The sequence below is a fragment of the Physeter macrocephalus genome, chromosome 8 (assembly GCF_002837175.3).
Source record: "Physeter macrocephalus isolate SW-GA chromosome 8, ASM283717v5, whole genome shotgun sequence".
NCBI lineage: Eukaryota > Metazoa > Chordata > Mammalia > Artiodactyla > Physeteridae > Physeter > Physeter macrocephalus.
In genome coordinates, this window is record NC_041221.1 from 90205753 (window position 1) to 90227269 (window position 21517).

At 37.2% G+C, this 21517-nt stretch overlaps 1 protein-coding gene across 1 annotated transcript in view; it reads left to right on the top strand.

Moving 5' to 3' along the window:
* ADGRV1 (adhesion G protein-coupled receptor V1) overlaps positions 1-21517 on the top strand; it is a 552025-nt gene that overhangs the window by 123112 nt on the left and 407396 nt on the right. The window contains exons 41-51 of the mRNA XM_024125341.3: positions 3560-3638; positions 3743-3881; positions 4530-4671; positions 5735-5997; positions 8137-8312; positions 9479-9603; positions 12277-12434; positions 12525-12671; positions 13024-13131; positions 16436-16700; positions 17448-17570. Of these exons, the coding sequence (XP_023981109.1) occupies positions 3560-3638; positions 3743-3881; positions 4530-4671; positions 5735-5997; positions 8137-8312; positions 9479-9603; positions 12277-12434; positions 12525-12671; positions 13024-13131; positions 16436-16700; positions 17448-17570 (1725 nt within the window). The remainder of the gene's footprint in view (positions 1-3559; positions 3639-3742; positions 3882-4529; positions 4672-5734; positions 5998-8136; positions 8313-9478; positions 9604-12276; positions 12435-12524; positions 12672-13023; positions 13132-16435; positions 16701-17447; positions 17571-21517) is intronic.

Genomic DNA, 21517 nt, shown 5'->3' on the forward strand with positions numbered 1-21517 from the left:
TGAATTGTTTCCATAACTTTGCTGCTGTGAATAATGCTGCAGTGAACATGGCAGTGCAGATACCGCTTCACTATTTTGTTTTCATTTCCTTTGGATAAATACCCAGGTGTGGGATTGCTGGTAGTTCTATTTTTAAGTTTCTGAGGAATCTTCATATTATTTTGCACAGTGGCTGCACCAATTTACATTCCCACCAACAGTGTGAAGGGTTCTTCTTTTTCCACATTCTCACCAACACTTACCTCTTGGCTTTTTGATAATAGCCATTCTAATAAATGTAAGGCGATGTCTCATTGTGGTTTTGACTTGCATTTCTATGAGGATTAGTGATGTTGAGCACCTTTTAATGTACAGGTCGGCCCTTTTGCATTTCCTCCTTGGAAAAATTTCTATTCTGTCCCTCTTCATTTTAAATCAGATTATTTGTTGTTTTGCTATTGAGTTGTATGACTTTTTTAGATATATTTTGGATATGTATGATTTGCAAATATTTTCTCCCATTCCATAGGTTGCCTTTTCTTTTGTTGATGTTTTCTTTTGCTGTGCAGAAGTTTTTCAGTTTGATATAGTCCCACTTGTTTATTTTTGCTTTTATTGCTTTTGCTTTTAGTGTTAAATCCAAAAAAAATCATTGCCAAGACATGTTTATTTTTTCTGATTTAAATCTTTTCTACTCTATGTTTGCATTTTGTTTTCTGTATACTATTTAAATATATATATTTATATTTAAAAGATAATTTTTAATAACAGCTTGCAAGGTAATTAATTTGAGAGCATAATTATAGACAATTTAATGGGTGTAATTTTTGCAGGACGATGTACCAGAACTAGAAGAATATTTCCTTGTGAATTTAACTTATGTGGAACTTATCATGGCTCCTTTAACTTCATTTCCTCCTAGACTAGGTATGATGGGCTTTTTTGTTTGTTTCTGTTTACTCACTGCAAACGAAGTAAAGTTTCTTCATTTTTTAATCAGAAGTGATCATTGTGAAGTTTGCTAATCTCAGCTATATGTGTAAATATGTGAGCTTTTAGATTTATTTAAATTTAAAGACCATCATATATTGTAGCTTTGTACATTGGACAGCATAAAGACATTTAAAAATTGTGTGATGCTTTTTAAACATTACAGTTATTTTATAACCAAATTTGTAATCTTCAAAATAGAATTAGTTCTTATGAAGGCATTTTCCTTTTAAAATTTAATTTGCTATTTTCATTAGATCTCAAACTCTCAGATGTTTTTATTGTCTCTTAGATTAAGTAGGGTGTTTGTTTGCTGTGTTCTCTGCTTCTTTTTTGACTTTTTATCTCTTTCTTTTCATGCTTTAGAAAAGACTCAGTTAATTCATTACAGACTGAAAGGTAAAACTTGAACCTTAGTACAACTTTATGTAGATTACTTTAAAAAGATATATTCCTATTATTAAAACACAAACTCTTGCTTACGATTTGGACATTTGATATTGGAAATTTTGTCTGCAAGTTTTAGGTGTGACGGCCTAGTGGGGGTTGGTGGTGAGTTGCCCTGAAATAGCGTGCTCCCCATCCCTTGGTTAGAACAGCGGTCCCCAACCTTTTTGGCAACAGGGACCTGGTTAGAACAGCGGTCCCCAGCCTTTTTGCCACAGGGACCGGTTTTGTGGAAGATAATTTTTCCAAGGACCAGGGCGGCAGTGGGGATGGTTTTGGGATGATTCAAGGGTATTACGTTTATTGTGCACTTTATTTCTATTATTATTACATTGTAATATATAATGAAATAATTATACAACTCACCATAATGCAGAATCAGTGGAAGCCCTGAGCTTGTTTCACTTGCCAATCACTGATAGGGGTTTTTTCTTTTTTTTACATCTTTTATTGGAGTATAATTGCTTTACAATGGTGTGTTAGTTTCTGCTTTATAACACAAACCAATTGATTTATTATGGTCTCTGTGCAGTTAGACCTCTCTGCTAATGATAATCTGTATTTGCAGCCGCTCCCCAGCACTAGCATCACTGCCTCAGCTCCACCTCGGATCATCAGGCATTAGATTCTCACAAGGAGCGGGCAAACTATGTCCCTGTCATGCGCAGTTTATAGTAGGGCTGGTGCTCCTATGAGAATCTAATGCCACTGCTGATCTGACAGGAGGCGGAGCTCAGGCGGTAATGCGAGCATCGGGGAGCGGCTGTAAATACAGATGAAGTTTCACTCGCTTACCTGCCTGCCGCTCACCTCCTGCTATGTGGCCTGGTTCCTAACAGGCCACAGACTGCTACTAGTCTGTGGCCTGGGGGTTGGGGACCCCTGAGTTATAAGGTGCTCTGGGCAGAGGGAAAATTAGTCTGAGTTAAAGGGGGAGAAGCATGGCCCAGAGCAGGGGCCTGAGGAATGGGAGTTCCTCACTCACTTCTGAGGCTCAGTATGACAACTTTGAAAATAGCAAAAGGGAATAATCAGTTTTTAACATATTATTGTATTATTACTTGGAAAGTTTCCATTTTTATGCAGAAGAAATATATGATTCCAACAACTAGGCTCTTTACATCAAGCAATTATTACAAGTTAATTATTGTTCACACTAAGAAAACTGACAGAGTACATCATATTTCCTTATACTCAGAGGTAATTTGAATAGTTTAACTTTTGATAAGTGCTTTCTAATGCTCCTGTTTCAAGTGCTTTGTATATTAGTACCATTATTGCTTATGTTTGCCCATTTTATAGTTGGGGGAGCTGAGCTAAGTACCATGCCGAAGTCACACAGCTAGGAACTGGTGGGGCTGGGCTTGTGCTCTGTAGCTTCTAGCTTGATGGGCACAAATCCTGATTTTATATTCTTTCTTCAACATTGTTGATCCCTTCACTGAGAGAGAATTCCACTTTCCTTACCCATTCTTCACCCAGACAGCTGTCATACGTATCCAAGAGTAAGGTGGACCTTTTGAAATTTAAAAGATAAAGGATGAACATATTAAAAAACAGAACAAAACAGCAACAGGGTTAGTTACTATTTCAAGACTGAATAATGGATATTGGTAACATACTGAGCTTGGTGGACAGAATACAGAATAAAAAGGGATAAGAGAAATTTACTTTAAGCTTAGTCTTTATTCCTCCTAACCTTCCCCCATCTTTCCTACCTTCTCAACTTCTGTTTGTATCCCTGTATCTCTCTGTCTCTTTTTCACACCTGTATTTTTCTCTGCAGCACATCCTGCCTTTCTCTTCCCATTTTTTCCCTCCTCTTTCTACTCCTTGCAACTATCCCCATTTTCCTTTCCTCTTGAAATGGATTAAAATAATAGAAATTAACCGTAACTTCAGTTGCTTATTTTATACTGTTCTCAGTTGATTAGATTTCTGTAAGTCAGTGGTTCTTGCTAGCAAAAGTTTCCTCATTCATATAAGTATTTATGTCTTATTTTCTTAAACATCTTTTGAGTAATGTTGGCAATACCTCTATATTAGGAATTATATAATACCAAAGGTCTTTAAATTCTATATCAACTAATTCTCTTTTTAACTACTTACATTTATTTAAAGGTATGTTTCTGTGCTTTTTCAGATTCAGAGGGCTTGACTGCACAAATTATTATTGATGCCAATGACGGTGCTCGAGGCATAATTGAGTGGCAACAGAGCAGGTAAACCGAAGGCTGCCTAAGAGCCCTTTTCTGAGTTTCAGATTCTCTACTATCTATTGAATAAAAGCTTATAAGGAAAAATGAATGTATTCTCTTTATTATAGATTTGAAGTAAACGAAACCCAAAGAAGTTTAACATTGGTAGCCCAGAGGAGCAAAGGGACTCTTGGCCACGTTTCCTTGTTTGTGTATGCCCAGAATTTGGAAGCACAGCTGGGGCTGGATTACGTCTTTACCCCAATGGTGAACTCATTGAGAATTATAGTGATTTAGGCCCTGTAAATAAGTTAATCTTGAAATAATAAACTACTGTATATTCCATAGTAAACTAGGAAAGAAGATTTCCACATGGTGGAATAGCTCTCTTCACTATTTTGGTAAATTGTATAAATTAAACTTTCAGTACTGTTTTAAAGATTCTTTTGTATTTTACTTCATTCATTATTTTATTGTAATATTTGACACCCACTTCTTATTAATTTACTATCTTATTGCAGTTTTTGATACTGGAGAACACACATTATTGTGTTAAACAATTTATATCATTAGATGACCTTCCCAGAGTGTTTCTTACGCTTCTTGAAAATGTTAACTCTTCCGTTTCTTTGTTTTACTTTACCGAAACACCTTTAGTGTTTGAAAATGTTTTTTTATCTTGTCTCTTCGTGCCTTTTACTGCTTAGTCAAATGTTTCCTTTCTTCCTCCACAACTTCTACTTTTTAAACTTAATATTGTCAATTTAAATAAAAAGAGATCATGAAAAAGTAAGGGAAAAATCCTGTAAATAGGTTAGTTCACATTCAAAAGTATATTGTATTTATTTCCAAACATTTTTAAAAAACTCAAAGTGTATTTAAATATAATACTGCTACTTTTACTTTTTTGACCAGATTCTTCATTTTGCTAATGGAGAAAGGTATAAACATGTTGACATCATGATTCTTGATGATGACATTCCAGAAGGAGATGAAGCATTTCAGGTGATTTTAACAAATCCTTCTCCTGGACTGGAGCTGGGGGAAAATATAATAGGTAATTGTTGATTTCTTATACATAGCTCCTTTTCACCCCTTCACTCCTGAGTGAGCCACAGGCTATGGGTGATGCACTGACACCATCTGCCGCAGTCACACATTAACATTTTACAATTTTTTTCGTGTAGGTCTTACTTTTTTACTTTGATTGCTAGGAATTGTTGCTATTATGAACGAGGTCTGTTTTTATTATATTTTTAAATGGTTATACCTGATATATAGAGGTTTTACAGTAATCTTTTTGAATGCATGCTCCGAAGCAGACTTCTAGCTTTGAGTACCAGTACTGCCACATCCTAACTTGTGAACTTCCACAGATTGCCTGTCTGTGCTTCAATCATCAGTTCTTAAAATGAGAATGATAATATAGTCAGCCCCATAGGGTTATTGTGAGAATTAAATGAGTTAATAATATAGGTTAAGCAATTTGTAAGTTCTCAGTAGTATTAGTTGTTGTTTTGGCTATTATTATTAACATTATTAGTAGTGGTGGTAGAAAATAGAAAGCTCTTGATTTCTAAAGGTTACTCACCTTATATTTTAAACTCTTATAATAGTTCTAATAACTTTTTTCTCTTGCCTTTTCTAAGAAGACAATCATGATGTCTAGAAAAGAGTGACAGTGTTGGCTCTTCCTTTCCATTGCTTTTATACCTGTTACCGGCCTGTTAGCTCCAGGACGATGCTGAATAGTAGCAGTGATGACAGGCACCATTGTCCTGTTCTGTTTTTAGTGGGAACCCTCCTAATGTTTCAACATTAAGTTTAATACTTTCTTTTGGCTTCTGAGACATATCACTTCATCAGGTTGAGGAAGCTGTCTTTTATTTCAAGATTACTGCGTGTTTTTGTTTGTTTGTTTTTTTGTTTGTTGTTACTGAGTGTTTTTATTTATATCATGAGTGAATGTGGAATTTCATTAGATGCCTTTTAAAATTTCCCTTGTTTTTAAGATGATCTAGAAAAGAGTTGGCCTGGTTTACAATGAAACATGCACATGCTTCTCATTACTTACAACCCATTCTATTTTCATTTATTGTTTTAATATTTTTATTTGACAGCCTTAATCACTGTCCTTGCTAATGATGATGGCCCTGGAGTTCTAGCATTTAACAACAGTGAGCACTTTTTCCTACGAGAACCGACAGCTCTCTACATCCAGGAGAGTGTGGCAGTGTTGTACATCGTTCGGGAACCTGCACAGGGACTGTTTGGAACTGTGACAGTTCAGTTCATTGTGACAGAAGTGAATTCTTCAATGGAGTCGAAAGATCTGACTCCTTTCCAAGGCTATATTGTTTTAGAAGAAGGTGTTCGTTTCAAGGTACAGGATGAACCTTTACTGAGAATGAATGATTAATAGTTACAAAATAATTTTCTCTTGGAGGAACACCCTGAACACCCTAGATCCTAGAAAGAAAAAAATAATCCAGCTTAGGTGATAGGTAAAGATGTGATTATATTACCACGTGAAAGTGCTCTAGTGCTGTATTGTCTACATAGAGTGCAACCAGAGAAATTTGTTCCATTAATAGAGTAGTGGAATGTGCAAATAATAAAGAAAATATGCATATTGCTGCTTTAAATGTTAAGTGTATTTAAATGGCATACTTCACTTTATATTGTCTATAAATCATAAACTAAAAGAAACTCCAAGCCATTCATTGCAGTCATTAAGCCATAGCCAGTCATTCTTTTGCCACATTTTCATTAAACAAAATACAACTGCTTCCTTCAGACTGCTTATTTGAGAAGCAGGTATCCTATGTAAACAGGAAGAGCTTATTGGGGGAAAAATGCTGGATTTGGGATTAATCATAAATGTGAACTATACTTGCAGAAGTTTACCTTCTGAAACGTCTATTTCTGTATATTAGTAATTTTCTGTTCCTGCTACTAAATTTTATTTTTAAGACACAGTTTAAGTTTAAAATAACTAATTGTATTAGCTTAAGATATTTTTTAAGCCAGCTGTATAAAGTATAATTCTAAAATAATATACTTTAAACTATTTCATCTAAAAACAGTCCACCTAATTTTTTTTTTTTTTTTTTTTTTTTTATGGTACGCGGGCCTCTCACTGTTGTGGCCTCTCCCATTGCGGAGCATAGGCTCCGGACGCGCAGGCTCAGCGGCCATGGCTCACGGGCCCAGCCGCTCCGCGGCATGTGCGATCCTCCCGGACCGGGGCACGAACCCGTGTCTCCTGCATTGGCAGGCGGACTCCCAACCACTGTGCCACCAGGGAAGCCCTGAAAACAGTCCACCTAATTATTCATTTTATTTATGATCAGTTTGTATAAACTTCAGTACGTTTTTGAATTCATATTCATTTGCGTGTCTAATTTTTTCATGTTTCTGGAAATTTAGAACCTTTAATTGATTTATTCAAGGACACTTACATCTTGATATAGATAAAAAGAATTCAAATTTGAAGTATTTTATGAATTTGCTATTTTTTTAACATTCGCATGCCTTTCTTTTTAAAAAAGTTTTAAATTTTATTTCATTTAATTTTTTGTATATTTTAAATTTATTATATTTCTATTGTGTTTTTTTCCTTAAAAGACTCTTTTTCAAACTGCATTTAAAGACCTTTTGGTTCATTAGGGAAATTAAATTTTAGAGCAAATTAGATTAAATCGATTTTTCTCTCACCCACATAATTATCTTTATCTCCACATGTTTTTATTCTGAGGTATAAACAGTAAAATACAAAAGTCTTAAGCGTATGGCTCAGTGACTTTAAAAATATGTATACACCAGTGTAACAACCACTTGGATTAGTATATTAAACATTAAACAAACCATCACACAGAAGTTTCCTTCTTGTCCCTTACCCTCCCCAGAGGAAAGTGCTTTCTGGTTTCTGTCACTGAAGACTCATTTGCTAATTCTTGAACTTCTTATAAATAGAACCATACAGTATGTATTCTTTTTGTGTCTGACTTCTTTTGGTCGACATCATTTTTGGTTGCACACATGAGTAGTTGGTTCTTTTTTTATTGCTCAGTAGCATTTCATTAAATAGACCACTGTTTGTTTATCCATTCTTCTGTTGATAAACATGTGGGTTGTTTCTGATTTGTGCCTGCTGTGGCTATAACTGCTTTTTAAGAGTGAATTCTAGGCTAGAAAGAGACTTAATGCACTTACATAGCCAGGGCAGGATAAAGAAGTAGCAAAAATGAAGGTCTAAATTTAATTTTTTAATCTCAGTGATGTTTTCAAATGCCATAAATTTTATTTTTAGGCATTTCAGTTAGACTGTGTCACAGTGTTGATAAACTTGAAAGTTGTAACTTGAAACAGTTGTAACTATTACTTTATAAGGATCAGTATTAAAATAAAAAAGAGGTACTGTTTTCCAGAAATACTATTTTGTTGTCATAAATGTTTAGCAAATTACTCTGTATGTGTGTTGCTGAATTCTAGTAACTTTATCTTTTGATTGTGTTTTCAGGCCCTACACATATCAGCCGTATTGGACACTGAACCAGAGATGGATGAGCATTTTGTCTGTACCTTGTTTAATCCGACTGGAGGTGCTAGACTGGGGGCCCGTGTTCAAACCCTGATAACAGTTTTGCAAAACCAGGCCCCTTTGGGGCTATTCAGTATCTCTGCAGTTGCAAATAGGTATAATTTATTCGTAAGGAAATTGTCACTTCTGAAGCTAAGTAGGAAATAACTTTTTTTTTTTTTTTATGATTACATGTTTAATCTTAATCGGCACACTAATGTTCGGGACACAAAGAGAGAGCAGGCACTTGGGGCCCGCGGAGCCCAAGTCCGCGCAGGGACAGCTGGTCAACCCGGCCGGATGACCGCCCGAAGCCGCGGGGCCCAAGTCCGCGGGAGGGGGGGACAGCTGGTCGACCCGGCCGGAGGGCCACCCGAGCCCGCGGGGCCCAAGTCCGTGGGAGGGGCGGACAGCTGGTCGACCCGGCCGGAGGGCTGCCCGAGCTCGCAGGGCCCAAGTCCGCGGGAGCGGGGGACAGCTGGTCGACCCGGCCGGAGGGCCGCCCGAGCCCACAGGGAGGAAATAACTTTTGACGTAAAGAAAATGCAGAAGAAAATTGATCTCTGACTCTCTTAATGGGGACTTTTAAAATGAGCTCTAACAGATAGATCGAGAGGGGCCATATGCACTCTCATAACAGGGAGCATCAAAAACCTAATCATGTGCTGTACAACGGTGTCATTAGAATTCTTATTTTCTCAGAATCCACACTTTCAGGTAAAAGCACTATTTTGTGTTTTCAGTAATAATAAAAAGCAAGAAATAGTTTAACTTATATTTAGCTGCTCAAACCAAATGAATGACTCTTCAAACATATATTAACATGATTGTAGTTTAAAAATTCCCTCTGGAAACTGACAAATATTTGTGTTTTTTATATCTGAGAAATATTTTAATAGATCTAGTTTTATTAATATGTCAAGAATTTTCTGATTCATTTTTTCTCTATAAAATGTTTTTAGTTTATGTAAGAAGAAACTTAAGAATGACAAAGCTTTATTTATTTTAGAATATGTAGTGTGAAGTTACTGAAGTTACTGACCCTCAGTATTTTCTTACTATCATAGTATCAGATAATAGTGCTTTTTAAATGTCTTCATAAATGAATATTTTTGAGCTCTAGAGTCTAGCCTTCCTCCTGTATAAAATTTGTGGGTGGATGTCACCGTGACTTGCGTAAATTTAAAAGTGTATTAAATATATACTAGCAATGTGATATAGGTATTTAACATGTAGAAATTACATGCTTTTTCTGCTTTCTGCAACTGTTTGTTTCTTTTAGAGCCACCTCTATAGACACTGAAGAAGCCAACAGGACTGTATATTTAAATGTGTCACGTACTAATGGCATTGATTTAGCTGTGAGTGTGGAGTGGGAGACAGTTTCTGAAACAGCCTTTGGCATGAGTACGTTTCATTTCTTATAAAAACAAAATTCTATAACCAAGAAAGATTGCATGTATAAGATTTACATTTTCCCCCATGAATTGTATCTTACAGATCTGTTGAAAATGGAGAACAGATATCTAATTCTTTTACTGCATTCACAGATATTTATTGAGTGCCTATCCTGTGACAGACATGGTAGTGAACTCATGGAACTTAGAATTTAGGGGGAGACAGAAATAAATAAGTAAAAATCAATGTGTAGTTTGAGCTATAATAAATGTTTTAAAGGTGAAGTTCTAAGTGTTGTGAGAACATAGGGAATGCTTCCGAGGGGAATCATTGTTTGAACTAAGACTTAATGATGAGTAGGGATTATGCAAGGCTTGAGTTGGAGGAACATAGAAGAGAAAGCAGGAAGCTATCAAGGCAGAAGTCTAGAGCGTATAAGTGAAGAACTGAAGAGTGGGCACTGGGTTTAGAAATAAGGGGGAGTGCTGAGTTTGGAGAGCTAGATAAGACTAGATCATTGAAGAACTTGAAGAATATATCATATACATTAGTCTTTATCTTAGGGTTATGGAAAGTCTCTGAGTGGTCTAGGCATGAGGGAGGGTTCCCATGTATAGACGTGGGGTGGTCTGATCACATTTGCATTTTGAAGGTATCATTCTTGGTGCCAGGTAAAGAATGGATTGGCACAGGAGAAATTAGAGGATGAAGGGAGACAAACAAAAGGGCAACAGATGATGGTAGCTTGGACTGGGTGATGGACTGGATGTGAAGAAGGTACCTGAGATGACTCTTACGTTTCTAGTTTGTGTAGTTGGATGGAGATACATGCCATTCAGTAAGAAAGGGAGTGCCTAATGGAAACAAGGTGTTACTTTGGTGAGGGGAGTAAAATATTTGAATTTGAGTTAACTTTTTAGAAGACATTTCTCTAGACTCAAAAGAAGATCTCTGCTGGAGAGATAAATTTGGGAACCTTTAGCATGCATATTGTTTTTAAAGTCATGGAAGTTGACGTAAAAACCTGGAAAGTGAGGATGAAGATAGAGAAGGGAAGAGGACTCAGACTGAGTCAAATTGAATGACTAGGGAGAGGAGAAGGGGACTTCAGAGACCTGGTGAGAAACCCAGGGGAATGCAGGATTGCAGGCAGCAGTGAAAGCATTTTAAAAAGAAAGGAGTGGTAAATCGTGTCAATTGCTGGTGAGAAGTCCAGTAAGATGAGAACTGACAAAATACTCATCGTCATTAGCAATGTAGAAGACATAAAATCACAAGAGCTATTTGTATAGAGGGATGTGGACTGAATAACATTTTGAGTGGAAATGAGAGAATGCAGGCCTCAAATATGTACAACTAGTTCAAGAAGTTTGGCTGAGAAGGGTAGGATCTAGTAAGAGTAGTGATGGGGTGTAGGAGTCAGGGTTTTTGTTTATTTGTTTAGTTTGAAGAGACCTAAGCATGTGTAAATGCTGATGGAAAAAGCCTGGTAAGTAGAGAAGGACTGAATATTTAGAAGAGAAGGGATAATTAATAGTGGGACAATGGCCTGGAAGCCAGGAAGAGATGGGATCCAAAAAAGAAAGATTATGGTTTCTAATTCAGAGTTATCTCATTATAGTTTGGGCTCTGCATGTGTTTTGTGGAAGTGCTTGTGGGAGTATGTGTTGGAGGTTCTTAAATGTCAGCAGGCATTGTTTATTCTTCATTCACCGTCTTCCGGAATTACGGTAGGGGAGGATTTGACCATGTGGTCGACTTCAGTGCAAAACATTCAGACTCTTAATGCAAAAGCTGTAGTGTGCCTTTAAAGGGTGGCAAAGCAGGAATCTAAAATATTGGATTTCTAGGAAAAGATATCACCAATGGATAGTACATAAAAGGCACTGACATTATGCCTTCATCAACTGGTAATATAAAAATGATCAATAATTTACAAGGAGCCTAGGTTTCAACTTTGACATTTGTTCTTTGTGCATCATGTTCACACCATTAACTAAAGTTTAAAAAGAACGAACTTTCTTTGGGAAACTGTCATGATAATAGAACACACAAGGTGTTTTAAAGGTATTCTTCATTAGGCAGGAATTTTTTGTTTCTGTCTTTGTTTAATTGTAGCACAGAATTTTAGGACATGTACCTGTTATAGCAGGCTGATAAAACTTGATAGCTACTTGTAGTAGGTGAATCTGCTTTGGCATTCTTAAAATATACAGCATGTAAAGTTAGAAATCATTGGATGGGGATAGTTTCAAATTAATAGTGTGAGTTTTAAAAACCTATCATTTAGCATGTTTCCATAAAAGGTGTTTATTATTTCTAAATTTCTCTGTTATATTTTCATCATCTTTATGAAAGCTGATAAAAATCATACTGAACATATTTCCTTTTAAAGTATAAATTCAGTATTTATTTATAAATATACCCTGGAAAAGTCTTTGTGGGTTTAGAGCACAGTATTAACAATTTTTCTTGTCTTTGGGTGTTGATATTTTTAGTTACTATCTATTTTGAAGTTCTCTAGTTTGTCTCTTCTCTGTCTTTCTTGTACATATACACTTACCATGGAAGCATTTTCACTTCTAGTTACAAACTCACTAGTTTCACTATTTAAACAATAAACAGAATAGATAAAGTTTGGAGAGGATTTTACACAAGCAAATCACGATTTATGTTTTTCAGGGGGAATGGATGTTAAGTTTTCTATATTTCAAAGTTTTTTGGATGCATTGGCTTCTGGCTGGTGTTTCTTTACTTTGGAAGATTCAGTATATGGTATAATGTTAAGAAAATTGTCTTCTACTCTTTACCGATGGCAAGGGATTTTTGTTCCACTTGAGGTAAACATCACTTATTTTATGGTACACAAACTATAATGTACATATAGATTTTGGATGCCCCGTGAATTACTGTTATTCCTTGTTTCCTAGGATTTACATATAGAAAATCCTAAAACTTGTGAGGCCTTTAATATGGGTCTTTCCCCCTACTTTGTGATTACTCATGAAGAAAGAAATGAAGAAAAGTCTTCTGTTAACAGTGTGTATACATTCACATCTGGATTCAGATTATTCCTGGTAAAAAAAACACTTCACTTTTTTTGTAGATTGCTTTATTTAAAAGAAAAATCAGATTCGTGAGATTGAGAAGATAGAAGATAGATATCTTCTAAATAGAAGATAGTGTATGTTCTATGTTAATGTGATAAGGGGTTTTTGGCAAATTGATAAACATTTTAGCAAGGTGTCTTAATCCAGGGATATTTTGGTCTTTCTTGAAATGACATCTGGATATGCATACCTAGGGATCAGAATGATTTTTCAAGTTTTGAACTTCAAATATTTACTCAGACTATTACTGTAATTCAGAGCTTTTCTTTGTTAAATTTTCCTTTAAATTTTTATTCTCACTGTTCTGTCTTCCTTGCAGGTACAAACAATCACTATTTCAGAAAGTTCTCAAGTAAGATATTTTACTTCAGACAGTCAAGATTATGTAATTGTTGCAAGTCAAAGTGATGATTCTGAATTAACTCAGGTTTGATTCTTTTAAAATGAATTTTTTTAATACCATAATTGAAACACATCAAAGATGTAGTCTGTAGGTTTAGTATAAAAGAAAACCATAATTTGATTATGGTAAAGTAGTAAAGAGAATATAGATATTGATTAGTCATAGTTAATTTTTAAATGATAGAGTTTTTTTTTTTTGTTTTGTTTTTTTTTGTGTGGTATGCAGGCCTCCCTCTGCTGCGGCCTCTCCCGTTGCGGAGCACAGGCTCCGGACGCGCAGGCTCAGCGGCCATGGCTCACGGGCCCAGCCGCTCCGCGGCATGTGGGATCCTCCCAGACCGGGGCGCGAACCCGGTTCCCCTGCATCGGCAGGCGGACGCGCAACCACTGCGCCACCAGGGAAGCCCCAATGATAGAGTTTTGAATATTGTCTTTAAGAACCAGAGCAAGTGTAATAATAAGCATGAACATTTAATTAGAATTTAATTGCATTGGAAAACATGGAGAAAAATCACACAACTGGATAGATGGCATCACTGAAAATTCATGATTAACATTGCCAGATGGACACACAACATCACTCCAGAAATCCCGTATTTCTCTAGTAAACTATATCACAGTGTCTTAATATTTATTTGATAATTTTCGTCACTCCTCAGATTCCCATACCTGCTTCTCATCTCTTTACTTTCAGCTCATGACTTTGCTGAAATGGAAGCTACCAGAAAGGAGATTACTTATCTTCCCAACACCAAATTCAGAAACTGTCTTGAAAACCAGTCTTATTCCTGCCTCCTGATACAATGGCAGAAGTGTTTCTTCTATAAAAGACAGGCGCCTCACATAGTCTCCTCTCTTGCCTTCATAAGGGTCAGTTATTCCCTCTAGTGCCAGCGTAACTAGCATCTCTCTCTCTCTCTGTAGGATTATTACAGTCAGCATAAATGCAGGATTTCCAAGCTTAAAAAGTGATTTCTCTTCTGATCTTAACCCCCTTTACTTCCTGCTTCATTTCTTTTCTCCCCTCTATATTGATACCTTGAAAGAATTATCTACTTGCTTTGCAAACTTCTTCATGGTCACCAGTGACACCTGGGTTGCAAATACAGTGGGTTTTTTTTCTGTCATTATTTTGCATTGCTTCCCATCTGCACTTGACAGTCGCTTCATCCTCAAATTTAAACCATCTCTTCTCTTGATTTTTGAACTACCACACAGATTTTCATTCTGTCTTTCTGTGTCTCCTCTATCTCCAATGCCACTTCCTTCTCCCTTTTCTGAACTTAGATATCTTGAAGTTTTTCAGGTTCGGTTTTGGTTCACATTTCTTTTTTCTTTCTCTTCATTCTGAGTACTTTTATCAATCCTAGGCTTTAAATATCAACTATAGACTGTCTTCCAAATTTATCAGTAGCCTTTCCTGTGTATTCTAGATTTCGTGTCTAACTGCCTGTTGGCATGTACACTTAAATATATTCTCGGTATCTAAGATTTAACATTTCTCAAACTAAACTGTAGATTTTCTCTATGAAACTTGTTTCAAGTGTTTGCTTTCATCTTGGGAAATAATAACCTCATAAATGCAGTTGCTCAAGATAGAGTGCTGGGTTGTATCTTTTTAAAAGAATATTTATTTATTTATTTTTGGCTGCATTGGGTCTTTGTTGCTGCCTGCGGACTTTCTGTAGTTGAGGTGAGCCGGGGCTACTCTTCGTTGCGTTGCACAGGCTTCTCATTGCAGTGGCTTCTCTTGTCGTGGAGCATGGGCTATGGGCGTGCAGGCTTCAGTAGTTGCAGCACGCGCGCTCAGTAGTTGTGGCTCACGGGCTGTAGGGCACAGGCTCAGTAGTTGCGGCGCAGGGGCTTATTAGTTGCTCTGCGGCATGTGGGAACTTCCCGGACTAGGGATCGAACCCGTGTCCCCTGTATTGGCAGGAGGATTCTTAACCCCTGCGCCACCAGGGAAGTCCATATCTTTCTTGATTTCTGCTGATTATTCATTCCCATCTAATTTATTATTAAGTGTTTTTGATTATATCTCCTGATACTATTTTGAGTACAGATGTTTCTTTCCATCTCTGCTTCTTCTTCCCTAATCCAGGTCCCCATCACTTCTCACTGTACTAGTAGAATAGTCTCCTAGCTGGTCTCCAAACTTCTCTGATCTCCTCAGATCCATGTTTCAAGTAGCTGGAGTAGTCTTTTAAAAATATTAATTCACGTTGCTCCTCATTTTAAAATTATTCAATGATTTCCAATTATGTTTGGAATAACTTCTAAATTATTTAATATGGGCTGTAAATAGGATAACCGTATGTTCTTATTTGCCCAGTGCAGTGCTGGGTTGTGCCTGTTGTCGTACAATGATTAAGATTGTCTCTTTCACTCTAAAGCATCCCTGTGTTAAATTATATGGGCACCTTAACAAAAGGTACCTCGTGATCGTACCTCTCCAGTATTATCTTCATTCCTCCAGTGCTGTCAACTGCATTCCAGCTGCACCGGTCTCGTTCAGGTTATGACAAACTTTTTCTGCCTTAGAAACTTTGTCATGTCATTCTTTCTAATTTTATTTCCTAGGACATTCATAATTCTCTATCATACCTTCCTAAATGTTGAGTACTTGTCTCAGTTTAGTAGTCATACATTTATTTAATGTTTGATGTATTTATTGTTTGCCTTTCCCTAGTAGTTAATAAGATCCATAAAGGAAGAAGTGTTTCTGTCCCTAACTTCTTGCATAATGCTTGGCTTATATAAGATTCCCATTTTTTACTGAATAAATATAATTCTTTGTGAAATTGACCAGATGGCGTAAGAAATCAGGTAGATTCAGGGTTTTCTTTCAGTTTAAAATACATGAACACTCACCTGAAACCTTGTATGCAGTGCCACCTTCAGGACTAAAAAGTTTAGGTGTTTTTCTTTATATTCTATTGCTTGAACAGTGGGTAATGATAATACAGCATTAGAAAGTTTCTTATCTCGCTCTGAATTTTTCATATTTAAATAAATGTTCTCCTATTTTTGGCTTCCCCTTCTCTTGCTGTCACCCACCCCTGCCCAGATGTATATTTGAAATTGATTTATTTTCAAATAACTTCTCTTTCATTCTGTGTGTGTGTACTCAGGCACACACACATACACACACAGATAAAAAAGAGGGAGAGAGCAATGAGAGAGGATCAGTTTTGATATTTTCTCATTTATGAAAGTATCTTCTTAACTAAATTAAGGGGTCTAGGTGAGTAAACATGTGATATTGGCTAAATTCTCACAAGTGCTGAATTCCTAGTCATAAGTGTTTTGTATTTGAACATTCCCTGCAGGTCTTCAGATGGAACGGAGGAAGCTTTGTGTTGCATCAGACACTCCCTGTCCGAGGTGTGCTGAGCATGGCCTCGTTCACCAGAGGAGGTGCTATGTTCTTAGCCATTTCCCAGGCTAATGCCAGGTCAAACTCCCCTTTACTCATGTGGTCTGGAAATGAGTTTATTAACTTTCAAGACGTTCCCATCAGTGGAACAACACAAGTTGAAGCCTTGACTTCAGGCGATGATATTTACTTAATTTTTGCCAAAACTGTCTTTCCAGGTAAGACGATTTAGTGTTTGCAATGCATATATAGTTGTTATCGAAATTATCTTCCATTCATTTTATGTTCATATGAAAATGCTCTTGTAATAACTTTTTAGCTAATCCATAGTATGTTTCTTGATGGATCTAAATATTGATTGTCAGCTAACAGATGGATCTGGGGAAAAAAGAAAAACATTTTAAGTGTTATGTCCATAACCTGTGGGTGTTCCTAACCACTACTTTAAAGATATTAAAATAAAATTGGGGATGGGTGGGTAAAGTAGAAAGAATTATGAAGATTTTACACCTAAGGTACAAACAGGTAACTGTTTATATGGCTATACTTGGGATGCCATGGATAATCTGCAGTGGTAATAAATAGTGCCAAGCAACTTTCGATAAGACCATTTAAAAATGTTCTCTGACTACAAATATGCTTTTTTCTGCTTAGTAGGACTTTCATAGGTAAAATTTCAACATTCCTGAAAAATAAAACATTTGTTACTATTCTTTTTTTGATACCAGATCATGATTAATGGCTAAACCATGTATCAATATATACTTCATGTGGTAAATGCAAGAAGACTTTTAAAGTGTTTCCTACTAAATTGTATTTTTGTTTAATGGAATGAATTCTGAGAAATGTCCTAAATTTGTTTCTTTAATTAAGTTTAATATTTTTATTGTAGTTTTATTGGGTAATTTTGTCATTTTTTTCTGTAACTTTTGCCTTCAGATTTGCCTTTTATTCTGTTATTGTAGGAGATCAGAATTCAGTTGAAATTTTCATCTGGGAGGGAGGACAGTCTTCTTTCAGATATTTTCAATCCCTGGATTTTGCTACTGTTAATAAGATCCACTCCTTCATACCAGCTTCAGGAATAGGTAAGGGCAATTTTTAAAAAAAATTTATTTATTTATTTTTGGTTGCGTTGGGTCTTCGTTGCTGTGCACGGGCTTTCTCTAGTTGCGGTGAGCAGGTGCTACTCTTCGTTGCGGTGCGCAGGCTTCTCATTGCGGTGGCGCCTCTTGTTGTGGGGCACGGGCTCTAGGTGTGCGGGCTTCAGTAGTTGTGGCACGTGGGCTCAGTAGTTGTGGCTCGTGGGCTCTAGAGCGCAGGCTCAGTAGTTGTGGCGCACGTGCTTAGTGGCTCTGCAGCATGTGGGATCTTCCCGGACCAGGGCTCGAACCCGTGTTCCCTGCATTGGCAGGCAGATTCTTAACAACTGTGCCACCAGGGAAGCCCCCATACGTTTTAATTTTAAAAACAAAACCTTTTGTAAGAAGGGTTTTCATTGCTTTTTTGTTTTTGCAGATCTCTTTAATGTCTGGTTTAATAGTTAGATTCTCATGTTTGAATCTGTAATTCAGCCTTTTTCAATAATATCAGTCATCTGGCCTCTGGAAGATCCCACTGTGCACTCATGAGAGAATGAGAGTGAAGTAGACAAACAGCATCTTAGTATTATTAGGGAAATAGTTTTGACCTCACAGAACCTCTTGGAGGGTCTCAAGGACTCTTAAGGGTCCTTGGACTCACTTTGAGCATTACTGAGGTAGAGAAATCCTTGAAGGCATTTCAAAGGCAGGTGATGATCCAAGGAGTGTTTTTCATCTCCACCTAGCTTCAGTGTGTAGAACATGCTGGGTGCAGTTTGCAGCTGTCCGGGCAAGAGTAATGGAGAAGGCTTTGTGGGTGGTTAGAGGTGAGGGACTGAAATCAAGAGGACATTAGTAAGAGGACATGTTGATGCATGGGGGTAATTCAATTCACAAAAGTTAAAAATCTACAGAGGAAATGCTGTTGAGAAGAGTAGAGGATTTCGCACAAATACAGGAATCTATTCTTGGGTTTTTCTCTTAGGCGCCGCACTGCTGCTTTCTCTATCAGGTGTTATAAACTTTAGGCACTGTCAACCTTCAGTCACCTCAACTGCTGACCAGGACTCAGAGGTTATTTACCTCATTTTTCATAGTAGATTGTTTATCTCATTGTACTTTGCTTCCATGTGTCCTACTCCCCCCTCCTCAGCCCTGCGTCCTCCCGGATATCCATGCCACATGCTCCCCTCGCTCTGGACTCTTACATCATTTTCCAGCCTCCACCGAGGTTTACTCTGCTGACAGTCCTGTGTCTGTCTCTGCTCTGCTCATCCTCTTCTTAAATAACTTCCCTTTACATTGTCAGCCTCTGACAGACCATATAAATCTGTGATGTTACCCTGTGATTTCCAACTCTGTGACTTTCTTATCATTCACTCAACAATTGATTTACTGAATAAATTATGTATCCTTCATCATGTATTTGTTTAGTTTTTGTTTACTTGTCCTTTAATTTTGTGCCTTTATCATTTTTGCTTTCCTTATACCTCAAGTTTTCAAGTGGACTAACTACATCTACTTGAGTCACTTATTATGATTCAAAATAGTTGCTTAATGAATGTTTTTAAGGATGAAGAGTGCTGCCTGAATGGGCCATTAATTGAAGTTATAGAATTCTCTTTAAAGGCTTAAAAAAATAGAATAGGCACTCTTTCTAAAAGAATTTGTGAAAAATTCTGCCAAAGGCTTGTTCCCTTTATTTCTTTTGTTTCTGTGACTTGAGGATGTAGAAGTATGAAAAGATTATAGGTAATTATTTAGAATGGCTTATTATAGATCCCCTGAAAGCTGAAATTATGCATTAAATAATATTCAAGGACTTTCTTATTTTGAGTGTGTCAAATATTTTATTAAATGTATTAGATTAGAGCCATGATTGTGAGGATTACATATTTATTCTGGTTAATGGCTTGACAGAGATTATTGGGTAGTGACTGAATTCTTTAAATGGCAGAGGAAGAATGAATATGACAGAGACTGCAAAGACATAGAAACCTAGCTTCCCCTTCTCCCTTTTCTCCTTCATTATTTAATAGATATTTCTTAGTGCCAGTTATGTGCCCAGCACAGTGGTAGACTCCAAGGAAACAAGGGTAAGCAAAATCAGGTATAGTCCTTGCCCTGAAGAAGTTTTAACATCTAAAAGGGAAGAAGACCATTATATATAATCACACAAGTAAGTTTTTAGGTACAAACAGATAACTGCTATGAAAGAATAAAGGACTTGCATAACACGAAATGGAGAGGAGATGAATGACCTGGTCTAAGGGATGCCCAGAAAGCTTTCTTAAGGAAGAAACATTTAATTGTGAACTATAGGGTGAGTAGGAGTTAATGAGGCAAAGATTTGAGCATTAGGCAGCCTCTAGGCAAAAAGAGCAGCAGGGGTAAAGAGGTCAGAGTGTGGCAAAGGACCAGGAAGAGGCCAGTGTGGCAGTGAGGGGAGAGTGGTCCAGAGTATAACTGAAGATGTAATCAGATAGGCCAGATAGGGACTTAAAGGGCTATTGTCTTTATCCTGTAGGTGTTAGGGTGCCTTTTATGAGAACATAATGAGGAGATGAAAAAGAGAAGGGTTCAGAGAGAGAAAGAGAGAGGGAGACAGACACAGAGACAGATATTGTGTGTGAGAGTGAGTGAGTGTTTATATATGTGTGTGTGTGTGTGTGTGTGTGTGTGTGTGTTTTAAAAATGGAATGTTGACTGCCAATGGGAGAAAATCTTAGAGGCTGGTAAGAGAATATGTCTGTAGACAAGCTGGAGGCTCTTATCACAATTCAGACTGAAGATCTTGAATGCTGGAGCTTGGAAAGTGGTAGGTGATACAGGTGCAAAATCAGAGAAGTAGATTAATTCAGAAGCTGTCTTGCAAGTAAAATCCTGGGAGTTGATGATAGATTGCATATGGCGGTAGGTAAGAGAGTGAATATCAAGGATGAGCCGTGATTTCTGCAACTAATGGTTGAGTGGTAGTCCCTTAACTATTATGGTGATCACTGGGAGGAAACCAGGCTTTTGGGGGCAGAGATAATGAGTTTTGTTGGGATAATTTGAAATGCCTTTGAGTCTTGATATTTAGATACCAATAAGTGTTACTGGTTGGAGCTTAGAAGAGAAACCTAGGCCGCAGCTACACATTTTATACGTACAGAGGGTCATTTTACTACAGACAGAAGTGAAATTGTCTAGAAAGAGACTGTAGTATGTATGAGAGAAGGGGGCCTTGAACCAAGTTTTGCTGAATTCCACTTTTTAAAGAGAATATATGATAAAGGAGTCAGGAAAGATGGAAATCTATAGCTAACATATGCTGAATGTTTATTATGTCCAAGGTCCTATTCTAGTCTTTTACTTTATCTCGTTTAATCCTCAAAACTCCGTATGCTGCTGGAAAAATTCACCCTTCCCTCTCTAGTCCCTGAGCACTGTCAGTTTCATCAAAAGGATTACCTTTGGAAATCATGGCCTTTGGAGATTATTTGTATTAATTCATCACTCTCTTCATCCCTGTTTAATCATCCTAAGAAGACCAGGCCCCCTGGGGATAAAGAGACTCTCTTCCCCATGTGGTCTATGCATGCTCTAGACCATATGAGCCCTAATTTCCAGACCAGATGCTCAACTCACACCTCCACCAACTCCCCTTCCGTAATGCCCTGTGTATTGTATCTCAGACGTTTGTCAGAATCTTCCCTTCATCTCAGTGCTCTGGAACTCAGCACTCTCCTGAGGACACTGCTTCTCATGCAGCCCTCTCTGGCTGCTCTGTCTCTTACTGGTTCCCTTTTATATTCCCAGATGTCTAAATGTTAGGAATGCTTGCTCTTGCATTTAGTCATGGAACTTTTCTTTGTCTACACTCACTTTTTTTTTTTTTTTTTTTTTTGCGGTACGCGGGCCTCTCACTGCTGTGGCCTCTCCTGTTGCGGAGCACAGGCTCCGGACGCACA